Source organism: Peromyscus californicus, unplaced genomic scaffold (assembly GCF_007827085.1).
Source record: "Peromyscus californicus insignis strain IS unplaced genomic scaffold, ASM782708v3 Scaffold_14__1_contigs__length_90479793_seg_2, whole genome shotgun sequence".
Lineage (NCBI taxonomy): Eukaryota > Metazoa > Chordata > Mammalia > Rodentia > Cricetidae > Peromyscus > Peromyscus californicus.
Genome location: NW_026294436.1, coordinates 56745039 through 56767696, shown reverse-complemented (window position 1 = coordinate 56767696; position 22658 = coordinate 56745039). Strand labels below are relative to the sequence as shown.

The 22658-nt window shown below is 40.9% G+C and overlaps 1 protein-coding gene across 2 annotated transcripts; it reads left to right on the top strand.

The window, feature by feature from the left end:
* The first annotated feature begins 6725 nt into the window (after positions 1-6725).
* Positions 6726-20959, top strand: LOC128109461 (intelectin-1a-like). 2 transcript variants are annotated; one of them, XM_052736629.1, is made up of 8 exons: positions 6726-6787; positions 7876-7877; positions 12139-12231; positions 13392-13639; positions 13919-14077; positions 14411-14531; positions 15325-15428; positions 20807-20959. In XM_052736629.1, exons 1-8 carry the CDS (start codon positions 6726-6728, stop codon positions 20957-20959), a joined length of 942 nt encoding a protein of 313 aa, XP_052592589.1. The 2 variants fall into 2 exon arrangements, with proteins under 2 accessions (XP_052592589.1, XP_052592590.1); XM_052736630.1 differs by lacking the exon at positions 7876-7877 and having other exon boundaries at positions 6726-6783; positions 12133-12231.
* The last annotated feature ends 1699 nt before the right edge of the window (positions 20960-22658 follow it).

The window sequence follows — 22658 nt, the reverse complement described above, 5'->3', positions numbered from 1 at the left end:
GAGGAAGCAGAGACAGGTGGGTTTCTGGGCTTTGCTGGACATCCAGTCTAGCTGCATGGGCAAGCTCAAGGTTCTGGGAGAGTCCCTGTCTCAAAAATTAAGATGAACAGAGCCAATAAGATAATTCTTTGGGTAAAGACACTCACCACCAAACCTTAGTTTAATACCCAGAACCCACATGGTGGAAGGAGAAAACTAACTTGTATGCAGATTTCCTGTCCCTCAGCCACTCTCAAATAAATGCGCAGAGGCTTAAATTAATTATAAATGCTTGGCCAATAGCTCAGATTTATTACTAACTAGCTCTTACAACTTAACCCATTTCTATAAATCTACCCCCGAGGCTCATGATTTTTACCTCTATCCCGTTTGTGTGTCTGGCACATTCTTTGTCTGGCAGGTGACTCCTCTGACTCTGCCTTTCCTCATCCCATCATTCTCAGTTTGGCTTTCCCACCTAACTTTATCCTGTTCAGCTATTGACCAGTCAGCTTATTTATTAAACCAATCATAGTGACATATATTTACATAGTGTACAGAAGGATTGTTCCCCAGCACTGACTTTTTCAAGTTGTCCCCTGACTTCCATAAATGTACATCATAACACACACACACACAAATGAAATAAATAAAGGTTTTTTTAGTTTAACTAAGGCCAGGCATAGTGGCACACACCTTTAATCCCAACACTCCAGAGACAGAAGCAGGTGAATCTCTGAGTTCAAGGCCAGCATGATCTAACAGAGCAAGTTCCAGGACAGACAGGACTACACAGAGAAACTCTGTCTCAAAAAAAATTTTTTTGATTTAATTTAAGTAAGGTGTGATGAAGCATACCTTAAAGTAAGCATATTGTTCTACAAACACACACCTTTTGTTCTCAAGGTTGGGGACCAAAACCAAGGCTCTAATTTTTTCATATTCGTGTCATCATGTTTACACTTCATCAAAACTTCCAGCTTGTCTCAAACTTTGCCCAGTTTAGTCTGTAGAACAAGAAAAAAGGTCAACTGGGGCACCTTCTGTCCCCTGACCTTGCTCTCAGCACCACTACCCAGTTAATCATTGCCAACAGTAGATATAACACACTCACAGACACACTACTAACATCTCTGATTGTTCTATTCTGCTGCATAAGGAAGTTGATCTAAATGACACATGAGTTCCAAAGAGAGCCAAAGAAAGACAGCTGCCATGCAGTCATACAACACTGACCACCAGCCATCGGCTTGCTTTGCTTTCAAATGTGTCAGCAATTCAGCCCTAAAATCCCACCCTGAAAGCAAAGGGAGGGAAAGCCTGGGAATGGCCCAGCAGATGTTAAACACAGCAGAAGCTAGTCATGCCCTCTACGTGCTGCTCAAACTGTGGCCTCGTAGATAAAAGGAATGAGTCCTGTTTTAAGTCACTGAGTCACAGAGAGAGGTAACTGACACAATTGCTATGACATGGGCTTTGAACCCAGCTGATACAAGGGGACAACAATATTTTTAATGGGATCACAAGAATCATTATGGTGGTGATGGCAGTGGTGTGTGTGTGTGTGTGTGTGTGTGTGTGTGTGTGTGTGTGTGTGTGTGTGTGTGTGTGTTTCACAGTCTGTATCTGTGTCTCTGTGTCTGTGTCATCTCTGTGTCTGTGTGTCTGTGTCTGTTTCTTTGTCTGTGTGTCTATGTGTCTGTATGTTGTGTTGATTTGATTTTTCAGACAAGGTCATTCTCCTCTAGCTCAGGCTGGCTTTCAACTCACCATGTAGCCAAAGATGACCTTGAATACTTTATCCTTGTGTCTCCACCTTCCAAATGCCAGGATTATGGTTATGGGCCATCATTCTTAGCTAAGGCTTTTGATTTAAAAGGAATATTGTTGGCAGCAATGCGGTGTTAGGGGATATTCGATCCCACTCTGAACCCCAAGTTTGCATTTGCATTAATTAAATAAAATTGACCTTGGGTCAGGAGGCTGAGTTAGCAACTAATTGACACAAAGTAACCATAGAGCATGGGAGTGCATCTGGAAGAGATAAAGAGATGCACAGGAAGTAGTAGGGAGGGTTTTTGAGTGCTCCAGCTTTTTCTGTTTGGATAGAACAGAAAGATGAACTTTTTGGGGGGAGGTGCCAGCAAAGAGAGAATTTAGCTAGGTGCTACTCAACCTCTCTGAGCTGGCAGGCTTCCTCTCAGCCTTTGAGTCTCAAATTTTATTTATAAACAGAATGATAGAGACTTAGTAAAAGCTGCCTTTAGTGGAATTGGCAGAGCCAGTACCTGTAGGAAAAGAAGGTCCTCCAGGTCACTGCCAGAGAAGCAGGCTAGTAACTTCAGAGTCACAATTACTGGCTGAAACAGCAGCAGACTAACTAACACATGTTCCTGAGAGGATTATTAATAAGTATTACAAAGAACAGTCACTGGCCATTCAGGTTGTACATAAACAGGCACAACAGCTGCTGATCTTTCAAAGGTACCAACAGCCCTACCTTTAAAATTGTTAACTGCCGAATCTGTCTGGGTGGAACAATGGCCTTTGACATCAGAATGATTTCAGGCCTAGAACAGTTGGTACAGGAGCAGCTAAATGCTCAACATATTGAAGAATCAACCAGTCCATGGAATTCTTCTGTATGTGTTATTAAAAAGAAATCTGGAAAATAGAGAATGTTAACATATCTAAGAGCTATTAATAAGGTGATTCAGCCAATGGTCTCTTTACAACCTGGAATTCCCTTGCCTTCTCTATTACCTACAGACCTATTATAGTGATTGATTTAAAAGATTGCCTTTTACTATACATTTGCAAAAATGGGATAGAGAAAAATTTGCCTTTACAGTGCCTACTGATGATAATTCCCAGCCTATTAAGAGCTATCAATGGGGCTGGGCGGTAGTGGTGCACACCTTTAATCCCAGCACTCAGGAGGCAGAGCCAGGTGGATCTCTGTGAGTTCAAGTTCAGCGTGGTCTACAGAGCGAAATCCAGGACAGGCACCAAAACTACACAGTGAAAGCCTGTCTCAAAAAAAAAAAGATGAATCAATAGAAAATCCTTCCACGAGTGATATAGAAATGTATGATAGAGGTATGATAGGATAAAAGGGTAGATTATTGAATCTACTTTAAAGAGCAACAACTTGCTTACAATGTTTTACATTGCTATGGATTTTGGTTTATTGATACAAATTTAAAGTTAATTTTGTTATAATATATGTATATTTCTATTCTTATTTAAGGTATTATGTTTATGCAACTCAATTAAAATTGTAATGTATAATTAAGAAATACAGATTAATAATTAGTCATCTATGATAATCAAACTTACAGTCATGTTAGTTAAGTTTTCTAGGTATACATTGATATACTTCAATCTTCAAACACTTCAAGGACCTACAGAATATGGCATTTAAAATGTTTTAAGAATTTTGATTTTCTGGACATTGAGACATGTCTGCTGCACAATAAAGCAACTTATTTTTATTACTATAGAGTTATAGTAATAAAAACAGCTTGGTATTGGCATAAAAACAGACTTGTAGAACAATGGAATTGAATCAAAGGCCATGACATTAATCCACACACCTATGAACATCTGATTTTTGACAAGGAAGCCAAAACTATACAATGGAAAAAAGGCAGAATAATAGCCAGAACCTGGAAATAACCTAGATGCCCCTCAACCAAAGAATGAATAAAGAAAATGTGGTACATATATATGATGGAGTATTACTCAGCTGGGGAAAAAAAGGTGACATGAAATTTGCAGGCAAATGGATGGAACTAGAAAATATCATCCTGAGTGAGGTAACCCAGACTCAGAAAGACAAACATGGTATGTACTCACTCATAGTGGATACTAGATGTAAAGCAAAGGATAACCAGACCTACAACTCACAGCTCCAGAGAAACTAAGAAACAAGGAGGACCCTAAGAGGGATGCATGGATTGCCTTGGAAAGGGGAAACAGGCAATATCTCAATATGTAACCTGGGGATGGGGACAAAATAGAGGGGAAGGAATGGGGGGTCGTCGAACTGGGGAAGGAACAGAGTGGGAGAGCAATGAAAGAGATATCTTGATAGAGGGAGACATTATGGGGTAAGGGGTGCAAGGGGAATTTCCCAGGAATCCACAAGGATGGGCCCAGCTTAGACTACTAGCAATAGCGGAGAGTATGGCTGAACTGTCCTTCCCCTGTAATCAGATTGGTGACTACCCTAATTGTCATCATAGAGCCTTCATCCAGCAACTGATAGAAGCAAATGCAGAAACCCACAACCAAACACCAGGCCAAGCTCAGGGATTCCAGTCAAAGAGAGGGAAGAGGGATTATATGAGCAAGAGGGGATCAAGATCATGATGGGGAAATCTACAGAGACAACTGAACCAAGCTCATCTGAACTCGTGAACTTTAGACCAACAACTATGTGGAACCTGCATAGGACTGGACTAGGCCCTCTGCATATGGGAGACAGTTGTGTAGCTAGGTCTGTTTGAGGGGTCCCTGGCAGTGGGATCAAGATCTATCCCCAGTGCATGAGCTGGCTTTCTAGAGCCCATTACCTATGATGGGACACCTTGCTCAGCCTTGATGCAGGGGAGAGGGGTTTGGTCCTGCCTCAACTTAATGTACAAGGCTTTGCTGACTCCCCATGGGAGGACTTACCCTTTTGAGGAGGGAATGGGGGATAGGTCAAGGAAGGGAGGCTGGGGGGAGCAGGAGGAGGGATGAGAGGGAGAGGGGGATCTGTGGTTGGTATGTAAAATGAATAAAAAGTTTTTAAATTAAAAAAAAAAGAAACGTATTTGGGTTGACTTGTTCCAGAAAAACATGCTTGTATGATGATTATATAGTAACTGCATAACTTTTGGTTATGAGGAAAATCCTCTTTGTAATGTATTTGGTGTGGGAAATATTAAAAAGGGTGTTTAAAAAATAAAGAAAAAGAATGTAGAAAGATGATAGAAAGACCCTGAAGGGGTGTGTGTGTGTGTGTGTGTGTGTGTGTGTGTGTGTGTGTGTGTGTTTCCCTTTTTTCAACAGCTCCAGGATTAAGTATTACTCCCTCAGATAGAAAGATCAATTGAATGATTAGTTAGAGACTCCATGACTCCCCTTCAGTTCCTGAGCTACTGAAGGCTGGTCCTTACAGCAGCAATCTAGGAACTGATAAAATAAATAGTACAGACATGGTGGCTTCCAACTCACTACATAGACAAAGATGGCCTTGAACTTATTCAATAAAAGATGTATAGATTATCTTTGTGTGTGAGCAGTTTTACTTTTTTTTTTACATTTATATACAAAACACTGCCTCCAACCTGGCTATGTAGCAAGGGATAAGCTTGAACTTCTGATTCTCCTATTTCCACTTCTCAAGTGCAGGAATTTTGGACATGCCCCACCAAACCTAGTTTACATGATGCCAAGGGATTGAACCCATAGCTCATGTATATGAGGCAAACATTCTACCAGCTGAGTTACATACCTCTGTTTTGTTCTATTCTATCAACCTACCTGAGTTATGTTGTATAAATCAGTCTTTTGAATGTACACAGATATAAAATATAGGGTTGACCAAAAACTGACTCCCAAAGGATTGCAATGTTATCAGTATTATAATAAAGCTTTGTACTGAGGATGTGTCATTGCTGAGGAAAAGGCAATTTATCCCACTATAGCCCAAAGTGGTGTCTGAGAACTGGAAAAAGACAAAAGGTGGGGATGGAGGAAGTTCAAAGCATCTTCAGAGGGGATTTATAGTGATTTAATCTAAAATGCAGTTTATTGTGAAATTTCATTAGTTTGTGGTAACTATGAGAAAATCAAATACAAAATAGTGAGAGTTGTATGGAATTCAATTTATGCAGACTAAAGATTTGTATTTATTCTTAAATGATTACTTACTATTTTGTTGTTAAACTTCCCTTTTTTACAATCAAGTTTGGTAGTATGTGCCTATAATCCCAGCACTTGGGAAGTGGGATGAAGAGAGTCAGGAGTTCAATGACATCTTCACCTAAACAGTGAGTTTAAGGAGAGCCTGGGCTACAAGAAATGTACTGTTATACATTGTGTCCCACCCAAAAGAAAGTTTTCTTCTCCTATGAAATGGGAATAACTATGAATATTTGAGGTTTTTAAGTATTTCTTTGCAAGAAAGACGCAAACTAAATGTCAAAATGGATGTCAAAGGTTGCAAGTCACCTCATTTATTTCCTTTTTAAAAATACACAGATCGATAAAATTCCCAAACCTGGTGATAGTGCTAGGATATGACATTTAATATTTATCTTTTTGAGCCTTTGAATCCCATGAGTCAACACTGTAAAAAGAACTTTCCCTGCAGTAAATGAAAGCTGCCTCTCTTGTGGCATCCTGCCAGGAGAGGGGGAGCCTGGCAAAGTCTGGGCTATTCCCACCAGGCTCTTCCCATAAAAAGATAAGAGCTTCACCAGGACTACACTAGAAACTCTGCAGAGAGAGGGGGGCTCCTCTCCACTCAGCTGACAACTCTTCATTTCTGGCCAGGTATGGAGAGGAAGATAGTTGCTGTGGGTGAAATTAGGAAAGTGGACTCTGGCTCAGGACTGCTTTAAGCCCAGAGAAGTGAGGAGTTTTAAGGAAAGGAAGAAACCTTTAATTGGACTAGATAGGAGCTGAGACAGGGATAAGGGGAAAAGATGGTCTGGATAGAAACTGACCTTCATCTTGCTTTTCTCTAGATGACCATGACCCAACTCAGCTTCCTGCTGTTTATCATCCTGGCCACCAGAAGTTGCAGTGCTGGTGAGTCTTACTACAGGACCCAGATTCCTCAGGTCATCTCTAGCTTTAAAGGCAGTCAGCACTAGACTCAGTTGTTTCCAGAATGTGGATCTCTGAGGAACAGAGATCACACTTTTGTTGTGGTTGTTTGTTTTTGTTTTTTGACACAGGGATTTTCTCTGTCCTGGAACTCAATCTGTAGACGAGGCAGACATCAGACTCAGAGATCTGCCTGCCTCTGCCTCTTGAGTGCTGGGATTAAAGACGTGAATCACCACAGCTTGGCCCATCATTCCTTTTTAAAAATCTTGAAAGTAAATATAATTTTATTCTTTTCCCATTCCTTTTCCTCTTTCTAGCCTTTTCAAATTAACCCCCCTCCCCACTCTCTACAAAAATAAAGGTCTCTTTTTATTTAATCATATATATCTCCACAATTAAACAAAAAATATATATGTAAACACAGACACAGACATACAGATATATATATATATCTATATATAGATATATATAGATATATAGATATATATATTCCTGGACATGTAAATACAACCTATGTCATCCCCCAAAGAGATTATGCCTTTGAGATGTAGGCTGGGTGCTGATTGGCTCTTGAAGGAATTGACCAGTGGCAACGAGATTGTTGAGGTATGTCCTGGTCAGACTCTGTACTTGTGTGTAGCTCTAGGGGACCTTCTGCAAGAACTGTGTCCCATCCTAATTGTTCTTTATACTTAAGACCTTGGCCTTAGAGTTTCAGTGCCAAGGGAATGGTCTGGTTTGTGCCCAGAGACTGTTGTCTTCAATTCTGCTCTCTACAAGAACTCAACAGTATTTTAATATGTGTAATACCTCTTCGCTGCTTTTTGAGTATTTTTAAGGAAAAAGTCTCTAAATGCCATCTTACTTGATCTCCACATGAAAATCTTTGTAAGCTTGGTATTAGGCACTAGGGAACTGAAGCTCAGTCACAGTAATTTGTGGGAGCCCACAAAGGTTTCCTAGGGAGATCCAAGCTTGCTTTACACAGCAGGGCTGCATTAGGGGATGGCTTGACCACATATGTTATTACCAGGTGTTTGGGATAGTCTGCATTTGACTGTGCTGGCAGAGAGGTCTTTTGCTCCACCCTTTGGCATTCCTTTAAAAGTCCTTTAGAAGAAATAGTAGGGGCTGGTGGGTTTTGATCGAGGCCCTCCAGAGGCTACCCTGTGTTTCTGTCTCTCTCCCTCTATATTTCTATCTAAATATTTCTCACTTCTCCCTACTCAAGAGTACCCTGGGGGAAAAAATGGGAGCTGGTCTCCCTCAAATGGTGCCCAAACAGGGACCAGGGACTTTCAAAAGGGGCATCAGAGGGCCCTAAGGGAATTTAGGGCATGTCTGATTATGGAAATGAAGGTGGAGGTAATGTTTTGGGGAGTGAAAGGGGTTGGAAGACACCCTAGTGAGGCTGCAGCGTATATTTCTCTCTATCTAGGTTTCTTTCTTTCTCTGTCTCTTAACTTCTATCTATGAAAATTAAGGAAGGTAGAATATAGGAACATAGTGTCACAAAAAATTTTGAGTAAGAGTAGAATTTCCTTAGAGTTAAAATGAAGCACAAAAATAGTAAGCAAATCTTCAAAGAGTCACTTGTAGTGTTATGCCTGTGCCAGGAGCCCCCAACCAGACCACCAAGGAGCCAACTTCCCATGCAAAAACAAAAGATTTCTTCATTCAAGCCAAGCCCAGGCAGGGACTTCGTCCGTTACAGGGAGTGAAGGAGGAAAACCTGAGGACTTATTACAAGGGGGTTATACAGGAAAGGTTAACATGCAGTGGGTTACATATCATTGGATGAGGGGGATGGACTGAGGGAGTTCTTTGAAGTTACTGGCTGAACTATATGCATGAAGGTACTAATGGCTAACAGGATGCAGGGTATCTATAGAGACATACATTTTTTACTTCCTATATCCTGTTTTTGCTGAGCCCAGGATATATACATTCAGGTTTATTGTTCCAGTCCTGTTTTCACATGAGTTCAACCTCTGATCAGTTGAGTCCATTATTCCCCATATCCTCTTTTGCTGAGTCCAGGATATATAGATTTATTGTCATGTAAATTCAATCTCTGGTCAGCTCTGGGTTCATTTATAGATGAGAAGGTACCTTTAGATGAGGAAGGGAAGGTGATTCTCAAGAGGGCTACTGATTTTTCCTCTTCCATAGAAAGATTAAAAAATAGAAGGGTAAGGTGGAACTACAACAAGTATCTCAGAGGTTTTTGGAGTTCATAGAGGAACTGTGTCCTTGGTTTTCTGATTATGGGACTTTAAATGCAGAGAATGAGGTTGAAATGCAAAAATATTATGGAGAATACAGGCTAGAAGTGATTCCTATAGACACCTTTGGCCTGTGGGCATTGATTCAGGACAGTTTAGATCTAAGCACAGAGAAGCAGGAGGGAATCTTCCCTGAGGCAAGAGACTTGCACAGTTAATTTTACTTCTTCAGATACAAACAAAAAAATCCAGTCAGAAGAAGTAAGAGAGGAGAAGCTGGGTTTGGTTCATCAGATGCCTATTGGCTACAAGCCATAGGTCCACAGTGTACAGGACTCACTTTAGTTATAAATGGGAAAAGTTTCTTGGGTCTTTTAGATACAGGTGCAGATTTATCTGTTATAATTGCTGGTCAATGGCCTTCTATGTGGCCAAAAATGGAAATTATGACACACCTGCAAGGGGTTGGTCAAACTCAGTGTCCTGAGCAGAGCAGCAATGAACTCTCCTGGTGAGATTAAGCAGGTCATGAAGGAACATTTCGACCATACATTGTCCCACACTTGCCTGTAAATTTGTGGGGTCCAGATGTTATGAGCCATATGGGAGTATATTTATATAGTTCCAGTGCAACCATCTCTAAACAAGAAGTTCCTGACCAAGAGTTAATAGAAAGGTCATCTTTACCCCCTAAAGAAAAAGCTAATAGGGAGAGGTCAGAATATTTTTAGGAAAGGTCATTGAGCAACCTGTACTCCATGCAGATCCTGTGACTTGGAAATCCGACCAGCCTGTGTGGATAGATCAATGGCTCCTAACAGAAGAAAAAATACAAGCCATTCAGCAGTTAGTACAGGAACAGTTGGATGGTGGTCATATTGAACCTTCTAATTCTCCTTGGAATTCTCCTATTTTCCTCATCTAAAAGAAATCAGGGAAATGGAGATTATTACAGGATTTAAGGAAAATTAATGAGACCATACAACCAATGAGAGCTTTACAGCCTGGATTGCCTATCCCTACTGCTATACCAGAAAATACTTTTAAAATTATTTTGGATTTGAAGGATGGTTTTTATACCATTCTTTGGCTCTCCAAGACTGTCAAAGATTTGCATTTAGTGTTCCCTCAGTTAACTTTAAAGAATCCATGAAAAGATTCCATTGGTTCTTGTATTTTTTCAATAACTAAATTAAGACACTTTAAAGAAAGAAAAAAAGAAAGAAAGAAAGAAAGAAAGAAAGAAAGAAAGAAAGAATGTCAGGCACTTCTTGTCTTGTTAATAGTTTAGCTAAGAAATCTCTTCCAAATGTTAAGAAATCTTTTCTAGATGCTTGCTTGTATAAGTTAGTTCTGTTAAGAGATTCTTTCTAGATGTCTGTATAGTTCTATAGAGTTTCCTCTTAAATATAAGTTTGGTAAATAGTTCTTGCAAGAAATCTCTTCTAGATATGTGCTAAAGTTTGTAAAATAGTTTCCTTATGAATATGTTTGTAAAATATATCAATAGAGTTTCCCCTTGAATATAAGTTACTAAGAAGTAAAAATAAGTAAGCTTGTCAAAAGAGTAAATATGTATAGTGATAGTAGTTCAGTTAAGAAATCTCTTCTAAATGTTAAGAAATCTCTTCTATAAGCTCAGTAAATAGCTAATAAATATCTTCTAGATATTTGCTAATGGTAATCCTATAGTTTCCTTTTGAATATAAGTTTATAAGAAGTATAAATAAGTATATGTTGTATGTAAGTTTATGTAAAGTGTAAATCTAAATGTTTAATGTAAGCTTATAAAATGCAAAATTGTATAAGTGTAAATACATATAGCCAATAGCCAAGCTAGGTATAAATACATACAGTAAATAGCCATGACAGTTGTAAATATGTAATGTTTATACGAGAATTGTGTTGGTGTTAATAAACTAGAGTTTGCTGAAGAAGAGAATTTTTAAGTTTGATGTAATTTACTTGATGTGGTTTGTATCCAGAGTTTATTGATTTAATAAAAAAAAAAAAAAGGTGGGGACTTGGCACAGATAAGGCTGTTATAGATATCTTAAGATCCATTTAAAAAGGATATTCCATCTTTATCATCCTCCACTCCTATACTAGGAGGTGTGGCAGCTGTGGAGATCACTGTGGATGGCTGTAAGCTCAATAGGAACCTGAGCCAGAGCTATGTTAATCTCAGTAACCCCTCCTGCCAGAGGCTGAGAGCCAGAGATGGGCAACTTTCTCCTGATGGCTTCCACCCTAATGGAAGTAATAATCAGGGCAACGACCTAAGACAGACCTCAGTCTATCTGAGGGGCCCTTTAAAATTTAAGAGGAGGAACCTGTGGGAGCCGACAAAGGTTTCCTAGTGAGATCTGAGCCTGCTTTACACAGCAGGGCTGCATTAGGGGATGGCTTGACCACATGCATGGTTACCAGATGTTTGGGATGGTCTGCACTTGGCTGTGCTGGGCTGAGGTCTTTTGCTCCACCCTTTGGCATTCCTTTAAAAGCCCTTTAGAAGAGACAGAAGTGGCCAGTGGGTATTGATCCAGGCCCTCCCGAGGCTATCCTGTGTTTCTATCTGTCTCTCTCCCTCTATATTTCCATCTAAATATTTCTCACTTCACCCTACTCAAGAGTACCCAGGGGGGAAAATGGGAGCTGATCTCCCTCAGTAAGTATAGTCTCAAAATACTTGACTTGTAAACATGGAGCTATGTACACATGAGTAGCTCTGACCCCAGAGTTAATGTTTGTTATTACTCTTCTAGGTTCTCAGACGACATTACAGAGTTGAGGCTAGTTTGCAAGGTTTTTTGTTCCAAGGTCTCTTGGTTAAACATCTGCACTGTCGACCTCACAACCCATGCTTCAGGCACATTAGGCTCCCTGCATTTCTTCTAATGCAGAGCTGGACTTCACTTTAATCTCCTTTTTCAGGACTTTGGACACAAAGTTTTCCACACCTCCAAATCTCTTGTCTTTCTTCCTAGTTACAAATCTTGTTGATTCTCATAGTGAGGCTTTGAGAAGTCATGGAATGAGTATAGAGTAAATGACAAGGGGAAGCTGGGTGTCACATGAGAGTGAAACTCTGCATCTTCTCTCACTAAAGAGAATCTGGATACCAACAGATGGACCAATCCTATGTCTTCTTCTATGTTCAGAAGCTGCAAGGAAATCAAGCAGAGGGTCATGGGGGCACGAGGTGAGTGATGAAGCATTTAAATAGCACAATGTAATCCCAACACTTGGGAGCCCAAAGCAGAGGATTGAAAGGTCCAAGGCAGCCTGAGGAGACCCTGTCTCGAAAATACAAACAAATAACCAACTTAGGAAATCAGGCTTTTGTACTCTAGAAAGCTTTTCTTTTTGATATAGAAAATGTGATAGAACGTACATACTGGATAAAAATTGTCACTTAACCAGTTTGAAGGGTTTTCAGAGTCAAGAATGACTTTCATAATGGTATGGATCACCACTATCCATCTCCAAAAAGCTTTCATTCCTTAAATAGAAATTCTGAAGCCACAAAGTAATGAATTCCTGTGTCCCCTGTGAGCTGCTGTTCTGTTTCCTACTTCTATGAAACTGTTAAATCTTTTTATCTCATATGATAATCTGCCTTATTTCATTAACATGCTTCAAGGCTCATATGTGATGTAAAACAGTTAATTTATTTTTTAAAAGATTTATTATTATTACTGTGTAGAAATACATGTCTGTGTGTGGGGAATGTGTACATGTATATGTATGTACATACAGAGTCCAGAAGAGGGCATCTAGTCCTCTGGAGCTGGAGCGACAGGCACTTGTACATTGCCAAGTGTGAGTGCTGAGAACCTAACTCAAGTTCTCCGCTAGGGCAGCACTTGCTCTTAACCACAGAGCCATTTCTCCAGCCCACTTCATTCTTTTTGATCTATTGGATAGATAGGAATGTACACAATATATAGTCTGCATAACAGACATCATGGATTATCCCTTATTCCTTTTTCTGTAGAGTAATACTTGGATTGTTTCTGTCATCCAGGTTTTGTGACCAAAGCTATAATGAACATGGATTTAGATAACTGAAGCTCCATTCTCAGTTCTTTGAATATATATCAAGTAAATTTCCTAAGTCCTTTAATAATACTATGTTTAACTTTAGAAATAAATCACTGTCAGTTTGGATAATTCTGTGTTCTGCCTCAATCACAGAAGGATGGCTTTCTACATTCTGGAAGATCCCCAGGGACACCTGTGATAGGACACTCAAGGATATGAGGCATTAGCCATGGTTGTAGTTCCTAGAGTCATTCTGCCCATGGAGCAGAGATGGACAATGAGCCTGCACACAGGACTGTGGACTGGTTCTCTCTACAGATGGCCTCTATTTCCTCTGCACAAAGAATGGTGTCATCTACCAGACCTTCTGTGACATGACCACTGCAGGTGGTGGCTGGACCCTGGTGGCCAGTGTGCATGAGAACAGCATGGGTGGGAAGTGCACGGTGGGCGATCGCTGGTCCAGTCAGCAAGGCAGCAGAATCGACTACCCAGAGGGGGATGGCAACTGGGCCAACTACAACACCTTTGGGTATGCTGAGGGGGCCACAAGTGATGACTACAAGGTTGGTACACTCTGTAGCCACTTGGGAAAGGGTGACAATGTGAGTGTAGTTCAAGCATGCCAGGGAGAGCTGAACAACTGAAAAATACTTATCTTGAATCTCAACATACTCCCAAGTAGGCTTTTCAGTCGGGGGGTGGTGGTGGTGGTGGTGGTGGTGGTGGTGGTGGTGGTGGTGGTGGTGGGACAATCATCCTTGGAAGTGGGGGACTGTGCATGTGGGTCTTTCACTTAGTGAAACCTCCTGATCTGGTCAGGTTCAGTGTTGGTTGCTTTCCAGAACCCTGGCTACTTCGACATCCAGGCTGAGAACCTGGGTATCTGGCATGTGCCCAACAAAAGCCCCCTGAAAAATTGGAAGGAGAGCTCCCTGCTGAGGTACCGCACCTTCAGTGGCTTCCTGCAGCACCTGGGCCATAATCTGTTTGGCCTGTACCAGGTAATGGAGACTGCTGGCTGAGGCTGCTTTTCAAGGGTGTAGAGAGAGGCAGGTTTTTGAGGCTGGTTGGGCTGTATTCCATGTTTCCCTTATTGTAAAGTGTAATGAGCCAAGGAAGGCAAGGGATACCAGTATGTGGAAGAGAGGAGGGGCAGAGCAGAGAGGGGCGGGATGGGTTGAGACAAGTGAAGCTAATAACAATCTCAGTTACTGGACACATGCTGTGCTTCTCCACAGTTACTAGACACATGCTGTTCTTCTCCACGCAGGACAGTGTTCCTGTGAGTGCCAATGCTGCCATCCTTACCCAGTGACTTCTTTTATTCCTTGTAGAAGTACCCAGTGAAATATGGAGCAGGGAAGTGTTGGACTGACAATGGCCCAGCAATACCTGTGGTCTATGACTTTGGTGATGCTCAGAAGACAGCCTCTTATTACTCCCCCCTTGGCCGGAGTGAGTCTCTGATGCTTCTATGAACCCTCTGCAGGACATGTGATAAATTCAGTTATGATTACTGTCATTTACCATCCACAACAGCCTGCTTCTCTTCTATAAATGTGTTTTGTTTCACTTCATTCAATTGCTTGCCTTTGATCTCTAAACTATTACTAACCCATTTTACAGCTTAGGAAACTGAAGCACTGAAAGTCCAGGAACTTGCCTGAGATCACAGAGCATAAGCAGGAGAGTCAGCATTTGCACTGGGGATTCATGGTTTGGGAATCTACTCTTTGCAACCCCATTACCAGTCAGAAGTTTCTTGGGAACAAACCAGGTCCATGTGCACAGGACTGAACAACAGAAAAAAAAATGGAGTTTTATTTTGCTTGTAAGGGATGACTATTACATTATTTAATATAAATCAAAATGGCACATACTCTTTGTGAATGCTGAGCCTATGCTGTATAATTCAAAGTTCTTCTTGTTTATGCTCGAAATGGAAGGCTTTAAAAGAAAAATTAGCAAGATAAATATGAACAGGACCAAAATGAATGCACTTGATAGCTGCTGTGACAAGCCTTGGAGAGATTCAGTAGTGACTTTTCTATATAACAAATTTCTCCATTCAGACTCTGGCAGATGAGGACCTTTTTTCAAGAACTGACTCTTGGGATCTGTGGATATGAATAGGTGTGACTTTCCCAATGTTTCTGTTATTTTAGACTGTATATCCTGAACCAAACTCTGGGCTGACAACTATTTCTAGCATTTTTCTTGAATGCTGTTTTCTGTCTCTTGCTTTCAGATGAATTCACTGCAGGATACATCCAATTCAGAGTGTTTAATAACGAGAGAGCAGCCAACGCCTTGTGTGCTGGGGTGAAGGTCACTGGATGTAACACTGAGCATGTGAGTCTGTGTAGTGACCAGAGAGGCTCATGAATAAGACTGAGGTTGCCAGTGTGTATCTGTGTATTTTGAGCATGGGAGAATCCCGTGTTAGTGTGTGTACATGTATGAGAGTGTGACCTTTCCCTGTACCTTGCTTGGTCTCAGGGATCAGAATTTCTATCTAGATACAGAAATCCTGTCTTGTTGAAGACCATAGTCAACATTACAAACTTCTTATGCACTGTTGCTGTTTGCTTAGATTTAAGAATTAAACACTCTCCAGGCAGCAATGGCACATGCCTTTAATCCCAGCACTCAGGAGGCAGAGCCAGGCAGATCTCTGTGAGTTTGAGGCCAGCCTGGTCTATAGGGCAAGGTCCAGGACAGGCACCAAAACTACACCGAGAAATCCTGTCTCAGAAAAAAAAAAAAAGAAGAAAAGAAAAAATAGAATTAAACACTTAATTACCTGGAATGAGGGAGACACTTGTATTCAGGAAGTCCTGTGCAAGCCTTTAGGGGCTGAGATTGTTAGAGAGTCACCAGGTATTGGCACTCTCCACCTGAGATTTAGCTTTTAGAGTGAAACATAGCCTTTCCATCCCTTTTTATGGCTTGTACAGATTTTCATTGTGTCAAGGGTTTACTAGGAGAATCCTGGACAACTGGTAGACCTCACCCAGGCCATTCACTTCCCTATCACAAAAAATTCTCTTGTTGGATGTTGGCATATCAACTAACTGACAAGGCAGGTACACTCACCTCCACTGCAGCAACCTGATGTCCCCTGAGCCTGGGATTATTAGACTCATACTGGTTTGTTTTGTTTCTTAATAATTTTTTTTTTTTGCAAAAAGCAGGCTGAGGATGAAGCACTTTTATTGCCACAGTGAAAGCTATAACAAGTTAACATGTTCTGGCCAAGCATGGTAATGCACATCTTTAATCTCAAAACTTGGATGGTAAAGACAGGCAGATCTCTGTGAGTTTGAGGCCACCCTGATGTACATAGTGAGTTCCAGGTCAACCGAGCTACATAGTAAGACCCTGTCTTGAATAAAAATTTGCATGTTCTTTTGGGATCCAGACCTCCCTAAAGTAACAGTCTGAAAAAGGGGTCATCACTTCCTGGTGGTCATGAAGCACTCAGTGTCCATTCATTCCTCAGTCATTAGCTTGTACTTCACCTGGTCAAGAAGAGGCAACTTTGCTGTCAAGGAGGACCGTGGCACTATGTTGTGAATGATGAAATGGGAAGAGCATGTGGTATTGAGGGAGTAGAAAGCTGTTTTCAATTTTGGTATGCAAGATGGGTGTGGGTTATAAGAAGTGCTCCTTTTGGAAATGTTAACATGGACTAGATCAGGAAACAACTTTTACATCACATCAATGGTTTTTGGACTATATAAATGATGAGAACCCCTGCAATGTTTTAACAGGCAATAAGATTAATGTGAGCATTCTTTTTTATTCCCCAGAGAGGACACTGATAGTCTAGAGGTGACATATTCTAATGGAGAAAAGACTAATAATAATGAAATAAATGTTAAAATGTCTTCTATGGCACAAATTAGAGCCTAATGTAGTGTGATGGAAATAGGGGGAGGAGACTTATGAATTCCAAAGATTTTAAATTTATTAATAGTTGAATACAGAGAATGGAAAGAGAAGACATTTGTAATGAGTCTTTTTTAGTCACACCAACCATCTCTCAAATAATGACACAGAGACTTATTAATTATGAAAGCCCAGCCTTAGCTTAGCCTTGTTTCTAACTAGCTCTTGTAAATTAAACTAACTCATATTTTTTTAATGTATGTTTTTCCACATACTTGTTACCTCATCTCCATCTAACCCATCCTACTTCTTCAGCCTCTGGCTGGTAACTCTGCCTTTCTTTTTTTTTTTTTTTTTTGTTTTTGTTTTTGTTTTTTGAAACAGGGTTTCTCTGTGTAGCTTTGTGCTTTTCCTGGAACTCACTTTGTAGACCAGGCTGGCCTCAAACTCACAGAGATCAGCCTGGCTCTGCCACCTGAGTGCTGGGATTAAAGGCGTGTGCCACCACTGCCCGGCTAACTCTGCCTTTCTTCTTCCCTGAGCTCTCTCTGTTCACAAGTCCTGCCTATAACTTCTGCCTGGCTATTGGCCATTCAGCTTTTTATTAAACCAATCACAGTGACACATCTTCACAGAGTGTAAAGGAATATTCTACAACAAACATTTTGAATAACATGGTTTTCATTGAGTAGGTGAATATCAAGTAATAAGCCAAGATTTATAGATGCTAAATATGTTTGGGATCAAGGAGGGATATGTAGTTATATGATGCTGGATTTTTAAAACATTTTTTATTTTGTTTATATGTATGCACATGTATATTCAAATGATCACAGAGGTCAAAAGGAGACATTGGACCCCTGGGAATTGACATTAAAGTCTTTATATTGGATGCTGGGATCTGATATGGAAGCTGGGACTTTGATTCTCTGATAGAGTAGTAAGATGTCTCAACCTTGGGGCCATCTCTCCAGCCCCCATGCTACTAGCTTGTTTGGGTGGGATTTTATTTTGTATTGTTTCAGATGTATTTATTTAATTTCATATATATGAGTATTTTGCTTGCACAAATGTTTGTATATTGCTTGAGTTCCTGGTGCCTTTGAGCCAGAAGAGGGCATTCTATTCCCTGGAACTGGAGTTACAACAGTTGTGAGCCCCATATAGGTTCTGGGACCCAAATCTCATCCTCTTCAAGAGCAGCAAGTACTCTTAACCACAGAGCTATCTCTCTAGCCCCAATGTACATGCTTTGATCAGTAATGGACTTTGAATATGATGACAGTCTCAGAGGATTTGTATTGCTTACTAACATCATAGACATTCTAGCTTGTGTAAGGATGGCCTATGATTTTCACAATGGCAAACTTATCAATGAACTTCTCCAAGTAAATCCCAATTTTTAAGTTATATGTGGCTGTAAGTAACTGTGTTGTTGTTTTGTTTTATTTTGTTTTGTTTTATTATTTGTTTGTTGTCATGTGGAGTGTAAAGACCCTGAGTAGTGATTCTAAATGGCAGCCTGATCATTAAGTTTTGAACTTAAGAAATATCTGGGGGCTGGAGAGATGGCTCAGTGGTTAAGAGCACTGACTGCTCTTCCAGAGGACCTGGGTTCAAGTCCCAGCACCCACATGGCAGGTCACAACTGTCTGTAACTCAAGATCTGACATCCTCACACAGTCATACATGCAGCAAAACACCAATGCAAATAAAAATAAATAAATAAATAAAAAGAGGGAAAGATGTAAAGTGTAAAGTGAAATAAATCCTTTAAAGAAAAAAAGAAATATCTGGATTAGAGAGAGGGATTTTTAAGCCATCAGTGAATTATTCATAACTAAAGCTAAAGATGTAATACAGCATATAAGAGAATTGTAAATGTGTCCCCTCTGGGAGGTAGAACTTAAGGAATTCACGAAGGAAAAGTCTAGACAGGGAACCTAAGAACAAAGGTTCAGAGCAGTTGAAGGAAAGGTAGGAAGAGAGAATGATGCTACTAAAGCCAATGGAGGGGGGTTTATGGATCAAATAGAGTGATACCGCCAACAGAGAATCTGATGAGTGATGAAGAGCCCACTGAACTTGGCTATTAAGGTGTCTCTGGATTCATCGGCTGTATTAGTCAGTTTTTTGCCTCTGTGATAAATACCTGAGAGAAACAATATATGAAAAGAAGGGTGTGATGGCTAGTTTTATGACAACCTGACACAAGCTATGGTCATCTGAGATGAGGGAACCTCAACTGAGAAAATGCCTGTGTAAGATCAGGCTGCAGGCAAGCCTGTTGAGCGTTTTCTTAATTGCTGATTGATGAAGAAGGGCCCAGCCCATTGTGAGTGGTGCCACCCCAGGCTGTGACTCCTTAGTTCTGTAAGAAAACAGTCTGAACAAGCCATGAGGAGCAAAAGAGAAAGCTGTATTCTCCGTGGCCTCAGCATCAGTTCCTGCCTCTAGTTTCCTGCCCTGTTGAATTCCTGTCCTGACTTCCTTCAATGATGAACAGTAATGTGAAAGTATAAGCCAAGTAAACCCTTTTCTCCCCAAGTTGCTTTGGTCATTGACAGGACCAAGTAGATTCCATAAGAGGCCACTCAGTCTTCTCTCAGACATCAGGCCTCAATTTCAATTTCAGTTTCCTGAAACTTGAGCAAGCAGTTTCTGGAAGGGCCATAAAAAAAAGTCCTTGCAGTAGCTCCCTTTCTGCATGTACTCTGACCACTCAAGTTTCAGCCAATTGTTTAATGTCTGGGACCCCTCATCAACTTAGAGATATGTGCCTAAGTCAAGGACAGAGCCTGAGCCACTGAGTCAGTCCCCCACAGTCAGTACGTGCTAGGCCAGCCAGTCTCCATGGCAGCTCAAAGACAAAGCCTGGGACTTGTCCAGGCCTACCCAAAAGTGGATAACTGTAACCCCTAGCCAATTAAAAGTTTCTAACATGATTGCCACTCACATAAACCAATCTTGAGTCAGTTCCTATGTAGTCTGTAGACCCCAAGCCCCCCTTGCTTTAAAAACCCAGCCCTGCTGGGCGGTGGGTGGTACACACCTTTAAAGTACCAGCACCCAGGAGGCAGAGCAAGGTGGATCTCTGTGAGTTCAAGGCCAGTCTGGTCTACAAAGCAATATCCAGGACAGGTAACAAAGCTACACAGAGAAACCCTGTCTTGAAAAAAAAAAACTGCCCCATTGCTACTCCAGGTCTCTCCTGCTCTGCTGCTGCATCAGACCAGCTGAGAGTCCTGAGTTAACTCATAATAATACAAAGACTCTTTGCTTTTGCATTGGATTTGGTCTTTTGGTGGTCTTTGGGGGAATCTGGGTACAACAGTCATGATGTTTCATCACAGCAATAGTAACACAGACTAAGACAAAGGGCTTTGTAGTTTCATTGTATTTGATATTTTAACCCATGGTCACTTGGTTCTATTGCTTTTAAATCCATAGTGGAGTATGATAAATATCATCCAGGAAAGATATATCAGAGCAATATGCCTCACTGCATAGCAGTAAGGAGCCAAGAAAGACTAGAAAAGGCCCGGACAAGATACCCTTCAAAACATGCCACTCACACTTTAAGTGATCTATTTCCTCTAACCAGACCCCACCTTACACAGCTCCAATAGTCAGTTCAAAATTGTGAACCCATCAATGATTAGCCAACTGATGAAGGCAGGGTCCTTATATTCAAGCCTTCCCCCAAAGTCCTGCCTCTGGATGTTACCTACACTGGGGACCAGGTCTTCAGTGCATAACACCTTTGGGGAGGACAGTTCATATCCAAACCATATCACCACCTGACCTCTCATTGCTCCTTCCTCCTCCTTCTTTTCCAGCACTGCATTGGTGGAGGAGGATTCTTCCCAGAAGGTAACCCTGTGCAGTGTGGAGACTTCTCTTCATTTGATTGGAATGGATATGGAACTCACGTTGGGTACAGCAATAGCCGGGAGATAACCGAAGCAGCCGTGCTTCTGTTCTATCGTTGAGAACTTTGTGGTGTGGGACCCAGACTTCTCCTCCAATCTGTGGACTCACATGCACAGAGAAAAACTCACCTAGTAACTAGAATGCTAAGGACACAGGAAAGGAGAATAAATTGTGTTCATTGCAGGCTTGGGTGTCTTCATGAATCATTTTGGTACAGGGGTGGAAGATTTCAAAAGAATTTCTGCTGCCCTGTTGGGACATCATGGCTGGGAATCCTGATACAGCAATACTCTTTCAGGTAGCCCCTCAAACATCCCAAGAGATACAGGACAGAGACGAGGCACACTACTCCACTACTTCCTTATTTTATTTGGGTCCCTTGCTAGTTTCTTTTTTTAAGATGGGTCTAGTGTATTCTGTGCTGGCCATAAACTCCCAATGTAACAAATGCCCTGGGTAAACAAAAACGAAACATAGTGTTTTAGCTATTTAAGGGACCAGAGAATTTACTCCAGGGTAAAGGTACTTACCAACAAACCTGATGGCCTGAGTTCAATTCCCATAATCCACGTGGTTGAGAGAGAGTCTAGTTCTAAGAGATACCCTCTAACCTCTTCCCATGTGTCATAGTACCAGCACACAAACACATAAACTCATGCACACTTGAGGGTACAACATGAATAAAGAGGTATAATAAAAATTTTTCTTTGAAGATGAGTAGTATTCCACTTTTTATGTGAACAAGATTTCTTTTATCAGAAAAAAAAAGTGAAATCACAAAATTTTCAAGAAAATAGATTGGCTTAGAGTGTATACTGTTAAATATGGTGATCCAATCTCCCCCATATGTGGATCCTAGTGTATAAAACATGTAAGTATATATGTAAGTGCTGTGGGATGTCTTTCTGTACACTGTGAATATGTGTTGCTATGACTGATTAATAAAGAAGCTGCTCTGGCCTATGGCGAGTGAGGTTATAGCCAAGCAGGAAATCCAAGAGAGAGAGAGGAAGTAGAAAGGCAGAGGTGGAGGAGATGCTGAGCCACCACCAAGGAGCAACATGCCAGCAGACCGGTAATGCCATGGCCATGTGGCAATACATAGATTAATAGAAATGGGTTAATTTAAGATGAAAGAACTAGCTAGCAAGAAGCCTGCTATATTCCATAGTTTGTGATTAACATTAAATTAAACCTCTAAGTGATTATTTTATAAGTGGATGTGGGTCTGCAGATGAGAGAGATTTGTTCCAACCCTGGGCCAGGTGGGACACAGGAAATCTTCCAACTACATGGAAGTAGCTGTTAGTATGAATATATTACATTTATTTTTAAAAGGTGGGTATATTACATTTATAAAAAAAATTAAAAAGACCAAAAAAGGGTCATCTCAGGTGTACTGGCTATTTTTGTGTGTCAAATTGACACAATCTAGAATCATAAGAGAGGAAGAAGCCTTAGCTGAGGAAATACCTCCTTGAGATCCAGCTTACATGTAGGCATTTTCTCAATTAGTGACCAATGGGGGAGACCACTGTGGGTAGTGCCATCTCTGTGATGGTGGTCCTGGGTTCCCTGAGCAAGCCATGGGAAACAAACCAATAAGCAGAACCCCTCCATGGCCTCTGCATCATCTCCTGCCTCCAGGATCCTGCCCTGTTTGAGCTCCTGTCCTGACTTCCTTCAGTATGAACAGCAATATGGAAGTGCAAGCCAAACAAACCCTTTCCTCCCCACCTTGCTTTTTGGTCATGGTCT